This window comes from Olea europaea, chromosome 10, assembly GCF_002742605.1.
Source record: "Olea europaea var. sylvestris chromosome 10, O_europaea_v1, whole genome shotgun sequence".
NCBI lineage: Eukaryota > Viridiplantae > Streptophyta > Magnoliopsida > Lamiales > Oleaceae > Olea > Olea europaea.
The window spans coordinates 43,483,527-43,491,043 of NC_036246.1; the positions used below are offsets into that span (position 1 = coordinate 43,483,527).

General features: G+C 31.1%; 1 protein-coding gene across 2 annotated transcripts; it reads right to left on the reverse strand.

The window, feature by feature from the left end:
• Positions 1-264: 264 nt before the first annotated feature.
• On the reverse strand, positions 265-5,298 carry LOC111402402 (two-pore potassium channel 1-like). 2 transcript variants are annotated; one of them, XM_023030679.1, is made up of 5 exons: positions 4,911-5,298; positions 4,775-4,820; positions 1,943-2,010; positions 642-1,570; positions 265-551 (listed from the first exon to the last, which is right to left on the reverse strand). In XM_023030679.1, exons 4-5 carry the CDS (start codon positions 1,535-1,537, stop codon positions 395-397), a joined length of 1,053 nt encoding a protein of 350 aa, XP_022886447.1. In that variant the 5' UTR covers positions 1,538-1,570; positions 1,943-2,010; positions 4,775-4,820; positions 4,911-5,298; the 3' UTR covers positions 265-394. The 2 variants fall into 2 exon arrangements, with proteins under 2 accessions (XP_022886447.1, XP_022886446.1); XM_023030678.1 differs by having other exon boundaries at positions 4,775-5,298.
• Between the last annotated feature and the right edge of the window lie 2,219 nt (positions 5,299-7,517).

Below are 7,517 nucleotides of genomic sequence, written 5' to 3' on the forward strand. Positions count from 1 at the left end.
TGGGGCTAACATTTGTCCGACTCTCGTGCCAAACTTTGGGGGGGCTTCGAATAACATAATTGCATTGTCGATATAATATTATGGGTCGTTTGGCAAGGACGTTGACTCTGCTTTTTGTAGAAGAACTTCTTGAAAATATTATCTTACTTCAATTTCTTTTAAAAGCTCTTCTAGCAAAAAAGAAAAAAAAAAACACTTTTATGTATCTGAATCGGACGGCGTTTTAATTTCTTTTTCCTCTTTCATCAATTCCATGACTATATATTCCGACATACCTTTTAGATGATTCATTTCTTTCCGTAGTGATTCAAATGTATACATAGAACTAAATAGAAACATTTGGTTTACTTTACGAGGTAGAAATTAGGGGTAAAACATAGGAGCCATACCATCACTAAGAATTCGGTGATTCGGGGTTAACCAAATCAGCTTTCGTAAGTGTTCCTGATTGATCAACGTCTAGAGATTTAAATCCCTCCATCACCATATCGATATCTTCCTCGCTTATCTTCCCCAGCTCTTTGAGTTTAAACACAACAAACTCTGCAGCACTGCATCAAGAGATTTCGAAACACTCGAATGTAATGCAAAATATATGTACAATCTATTAGTTTTAAGCAATAACATGTAAAATAAGTTACCTAACAACTTTATCATTATCGAGATCTGCTGCCTCAAGATCTGAGATTGTTAACTTCCTTGTAAGTACCCATTTAACCAGTGATCTTCGTCGTCTCTCAGTATATAATTCCGCTAGACAGTAAAAGAACTGAGCCAAACAAATGGTGCTTATAAGTATCCAAAAAGAAGCAAATATACGCCCTGCATAAGTTGAGAAGCTCTTATCCCCATACCCGAGCGTCGTGATAGTAGCACAAACACAATAGAAGGCATCGAAAAGATTCAATCCCTCTACTCCGTATAAGAATAATGATCCAATGACGATGAGGATTATAATAAAAATGAGGGCCGTAAGAAATTTGTACTCGACTTTGTTGGTTTCAACTTCCTTGAGAATGTCATTGGCACTATATTTTTCGCGCATATGAATGGCCTTAACCAAAAGAGTTTCCTGCTTTTCGACTATGTAATCTGCTGCTTTGCTTAGTAGAAATCCAACAAGTGCCATTCCCATAAACACAAAGATGCAAGCAAGGAGTTTTGACAAGATGCTATCAGGAACAAGGTCCCCATATCCAACGGTTGTCATTGTAACGACACAGAAATAAACGGCATCAAGAATTACATTCGTCTTCTGCCCCTTGATCTGATCTCGAACAAGGAAGAAACAGAAGACCCCTACACCTAAATATGCGCTCAGTAACGCAAGTACTTGCTTGAAATGGATCTTATTTCCAAAAATCGACTCTGGGTGTTGAAGTGATTCAACACTGGTTTGCCCTGCACAGACATCCTCAGTCGGGATACTCCTAGAACGACGATACTTTCTTCTCTTCAAAGAATTGTTTCCATTAGATTGGCGTGAAGAATCCACAGGTTCTGCTAGCAGCGGATCTTCAACATCACGATTGGCCATTATAGCTTGTTTGGTGGGATAAATTGTACAGTACTGGACGATGAAAAGGACATTAAAATTTTGTCTAATATTGTGTAATAATATGCCGGCCTCTTAAAATAAGAAACTCGTGCCATATTCAATTATGACTAAATTATGCATGAATACCATAATTGAAGATAAAAATCAGTTTATGTTTGAGCCTTAAGTAATAAGGAGACAGTTCTAATGAACTGGGAAATAAGATCAGAAACAAAAAAAAAAGTGTATCAAGATCTCTCGAACCAAGAAATCCATGAACTGGGATCCTAATAGATCATGACCACGGTTATCCTGAACAGAATGTCTTGATATAAATGCGGCAAAACATTAAATCCAAATTGAGAACAAAAGGTTATTGAACGGAGATGGAGAGATCTTTCGTACCTTAAGGAACTGGAACTGGAAGATAGAAATTGACGAGAGTTGTTTTTATCTTTTGTAAGAGAGAAATCCTGAAACATAGGATCTTGAATTACAATTCCAAAAATATTAACGAAAAATGGTCTGAATCTATGAACTAAAAATAGAAAATGCTATGAGGATGTAGAAACAGTGGATTCGAGCCAGTTGTAAGATAAAAAAATGCCTCTCAAGTCCCTATGCTAAGGGAAACAAATGTTAAAATTCATATTCTAGCACGTTGGTCTTGTTGTTCTTTGGCATTTCCTCCAAAATATATTAGGGTAATTAATTATATTACCACCATAAAATTTATTAAGTGAACCACATTATGTTCACACCACAATTAAAATATAGTTTTAATAAATACACCACAACAAATTTACAATTATATACCTAATTTATAAAAAAAAAAAAAAAAAAAATGATTTCTATGTTTTAATAAATACACCACAACAAATTTACAATTATATACCTAATTTATAAAAAAAAAAAAAAAAAAAAATGATTTCTATGTTTTAATAAATACACCATAACTAAACAGTCTAAACTTCATCTTTTTCTTTTCTTCTAGACATTTCTTTTCATTGTATACTTTTTATGTTGCATGCATCCATGGCTATATGAACTAGATAAGAGAAAAGAAGAAAACCTTACCAATTTCTTCTCATTCACATTATCAAGAAAGAAGGGTAAGGTTTTCTTCTCATTCACACTAATTTTATTAATTATTTTTTCAAAGAAGGGGAAGATGAAGAAAAAGAAGAAAACTCGATTTCAAAGAAATGGATCTAACTCTCTTTATTAGTGAACTTGATTTATAATTTTAGAGAGGTCACTGTTCTGTTTTGAAAGTTTTAAAAAGAAGACGGGTCAAATTACAATACACACAGAGAGAGATGCATATTTGCGGTTTTTATTTTGTAATTTTTTGATGAGAATAAACTTTTAAGTATGAAATTTAAATTTCTACTGACCTTTTTCGTTATAAATTATTATATACCTGGTTTTATATCTGTATATTTATTCATTTTGATGAGTGAAGATTTCAGTAACATAATTAATTCTATGTAGTATAATCTGACTATTCTGATTTTCTTGGAAATCTTATTAATTATTATATCACTGGAATGCTTTTTCCTTTACTTTTCATTTGGTCTGCATCATTTATAACTTTTAGTCAAGATTATATATATATTGCTATTCACTTCACAGATAATGAATTGGGAAATTTTTTTTTATAAAGAATGATTAAAAAAATGAGAGTATATGTTCTCCATGTTGTTTTCGGTAAAGAGTTGCATTTTGCAATTATAAGATCTAACAAATTGGAAAAAAAAATTATAAATAATGATTAAACAAATTGATGAATTCTTACATGTGGTATCATGGAACAAGACTAGCAGAAGAAGAAGAAGAAATTAGGTTTAGGTTTGTGGCATGATTAAATAAAAGTATATTAACCCTAATTATGTAATTTTACTTAAGGCTATTTAATAAATAAGGAAAAATTAGAACCTGTGGTGCAATTAATAAATTTTATGGTGGTAATAATTACCCAATATATTGTTACCACCCATAGTCAATTAATTAGCAAAACAGATTCTTGGTTCAAAGAAAAAAGATCTAATACCTAAAATACATTAATAGAGAGAGAAAATAATATTATTTGCAATCGCTCACTATTACAGTAGCATTACGTTGCATACATGTGGTGATTAATGATTTAATATATAAGGTAATAAAAAACTATCATATTAATGCATCAAATCACTAATCGTCATATGTATACCACGTTGGGCGATTATGGCAATGAACGACTGCAAATAATACACTAATTAACAAAATACACTGTGCATAGATTGTATTTACGATTTGTCGACCGTGATTCTAAAACTTACATTTTTATACTATATTTTAGGGTGATTGCACAAAATACCCCTAACCTTTAGCTCGGACATAAGAATTAGTTTTATAATTTATTTAAAAAACAAAAATTTCCACTTATATTTATAATATTGTAGATGTATAAGTTAATTCATCTTCCATTTTCATTTTCAATAAATTTATTGTAATTAGTATATATACATAGGGAGATTTTTCGCCAAAATAAAAGAATAGGGGGTGTATTCCACAATAAAGGCGAATTAAGGTGAGGGATGTTTTTGTGCCAATTACCCTATATTTCACTAGAGGTAACGAAAAACACTTTTTGATGAAAAAGATAGGAAAAAAATTACAAATATGAAAAATTGCAGTAGCGGCTCTTAACCTTTTCAATTTTTGTAGAATTTGTCCTAACCTTAAATTTGTGCTAATAAAAGTCTCTTAACTGTTCCTAAATATGCAGTTAGGGTCCAAATTAACAAAAACCGTTAGTTGACCAAAAGTCAAATAATTGACCAATTTGAAAAGGTTAAAATAGTAATTTAATATTTTAGATAATAAATAAATATATAAATAATGAAAACCAATATCAAAGGTCGTCTCACCCATCCGATCCAATCCCATCCCAAAATCAGACGCACGACAACAACGGCTCTATTACTCGGCAATCATCGCCACCTCCATCTACAAGATGCTAGTAATTGCCCAATGCTACCACTTCTCCCTTTTTCACCACCACTAATATCACTTTCACTAAGAACTTGACCACAAGAAATCCATTACCCAGGTTCCCAAGAAAATTCAAAACCAGCATTTGAGAAATCAAACCCAAAACCTTCACTCCTAGAGGACCATCACCCATGAAAAATAGTCAAAGCTAAAAAATGGAGATCGAAGTTAAAAAACAAAAACAAAAACCAAATCCATTACCGCAGTGGAGGTTGAAGCTGAAAAATGGTTGGAAATCACTTTCATTCTTTGAGGACCATCACCCAAGAAAAACCGTCAGTTAGCTAATCGGACGTCGCTGATCAATAGATCTGTTGTGCATGTGGTGGCCACGTACCTTAGCAAGGCGATAGAGAAGTTGCAGACCAAAAAGTTCTTATCTTTGAGCAAAAAACAAAACTTCAATCAAAAGCAGGATATGGGCTAGGGGATTTGGACCAAGGGTCAAAAACTAGCAGTGATTGAAGAGAATTTGATTGAGGAGGTGCATGTTAGCAAGACGGCGGAGGAAAATAGTCTCTAAGAAATAGAAGAAAAAGATTGGTGATTTTTTTTTTTAATGCTAATGTGGGATGAGTAAAGGAGATGAGAAGTGGCAAAACATTGTTAAGAAGGGCACCATACCCAGATAGGTGGTGGAGGAAGTTGGTGGTAGTCCGGGGATATAAGCGGCGACTACGGCTATTTTAGAGTATTGGTTGGTTTGGGGGAAGATGACGATGGGGTGTGGGCTCGAGGGTAAATATATTTTTTTATTTTTTTTTAGTTTAATTGTCATTTTCAAAACAAGTGAAATTTTTTGTATGGACGAAACTACCCTTAGTTAAAGTAGTCAAAATATCTCATTCTTGTATTTTCTAGGTCAACTAACGATTTGGTTTCCGTCAAGTTGGACTTCATGTGCATATTTACGAAATGTTGAGGACCTTTGTCGGCACAAATTGAATGTTAAAGTAAAGTATGTAAAAATTGAAAATGTTAGATAACGTTGTTGCACTCTTCCCAAATATTTCATCACAAATAGTTAAAGAGATAAAAATATTCCTTATTAAATTAAAAAGTCACACCATGTACGTTATATTAATGTAACATTATACATGCCATTTAACTAACTTATCATTTTCGAAATTATAATTATAAGAATCCATAATTTATTTTTATTTTTTTACATCTGTTGACGCCTCATAGAAGAGAATGCAATTTATATTTGTAATAAGAATAATTCAGTGTAAGACTGAAAACAAAAATGCAAGAGTAATAAATAGCTTTAAATTTTTTTATAAGGTACCTAAAGTGTTAATTGTTGTAAAATACATGGAGTGATTTGTTATTTTTACTAAAGTATAATTTTTTCCTCTATTTAACAATGCAAGGTATATTTTTTTCTAAAATGTGAAGGATGTCGAACACCCGGTGATCCATCCTAATCAAAATATTATGATGTTGATGAAGAAATTATTTAAATGGTACCGAATGCGCTTCGAGGATGGTCGAAATTTAATTAAAGCTTTCACCAACTGATTCTCTAAAATAACACTTCAAACATCAAAATCTTAAATAATTACTGTTTACACAAATAAAAATATACCAAATGTGATATATGCATTACAGAAAGGTTAGGAATAAAATTTAATTCCGTTTGAGTGTAAAGTTTTGCAAGCAACTTTAGCTGCATATTTACATAAAAATTGAATTAAAAAAAGTAGAAGTCATCATATTAATATGTACTATCAAATTTATTTATTTAACCAATTATTATTATATAATTTATGTTAGTAATTTTTATTACGCGATTTACCCCCTCCAAGATTCTAGGGGCAAGGGTTTTGAAGGTCCAGGATTTAGTCTAGTGTAAGTTGGAATACCTGAATATCAAAAAAAAAGATTAAATTTAAAGAGTATTATTGGAGTTATAGAAAAGTCTCATTCTTATTAATAATTTTCATCGAAATGTTTTTTATAATAAAAATTATGCTCTTTATTTGTTGGAAATGCTCTAAAATTCAAGGAGTCCTTTTTGTAAATAGCATCATATAGTAGAAAGCTTCTTCAATTTTCAGAAAGTAAAATTGTATATACATTCCAGCAATATTCTTTATTTTGAATCTTTATTTTACTTATTTCAATAAATATTTGTTGTTTTCTCCATCATCTTTTATTTAACACATGTTTTTAAAATGTGATTGATCAATTAATTCAAATAAGGTTTAAATAATTTGAAAAAATAAAGTATTAAAATATGTAATTTGTTAAATACAAGTAATAACAAAGAGTGGGACTTAGAATTTATTTTTTTTGCATAGATTCTCTAAAATAGTTTTACAAAATATTTCATATTTAGAGAATTTGTTGAAAAATTGGCGAATTTAGAGGTGATTGGGCTACGCTCCACCCTAGTCTAGTCCAATCCAGTCCTGACCCATTTCAAATTTCTATGTTTTTTGTGTAAAAAATATTTTTTTATTAGTAACTTTTTAATAAAAAGTAGCGAGCTTAAAAAAAAAATTAGTTTGATTCTGAAGATGCTCTTGATTGGAAATTCTTTTATAGTGAATTAGTGGTGTCAAGATAGATCAAGGAATGACTCAAGTCCCACAACTTCCCCTAAAATAATGCTACGTAGCTTCACCAATGTTGTAATCCCAATTTACGTGGTGCTGGATGGTATGTTGAATGAAATATGAAATTAAATAATTCATTTAATTCTGTTACTCCTAGTGATGGAAAAAAAATCACCCCGTCCCGCCTCGTCCCGAACGGGACAAAAAAAAAACCTGCCCCGTGAAAGAAAAAAATAAAAATTAATTTTATTTCTATACAATTCACCCATTAAAAATCTATTTTGAATTTGTATTTTATTCTCTAATAATAACAAAACTCGAAACTTTGAAAATGTAAAAAAAATAAAATTTTAAAAAATTAAATGGGGCAAAAAGTTGCCTCG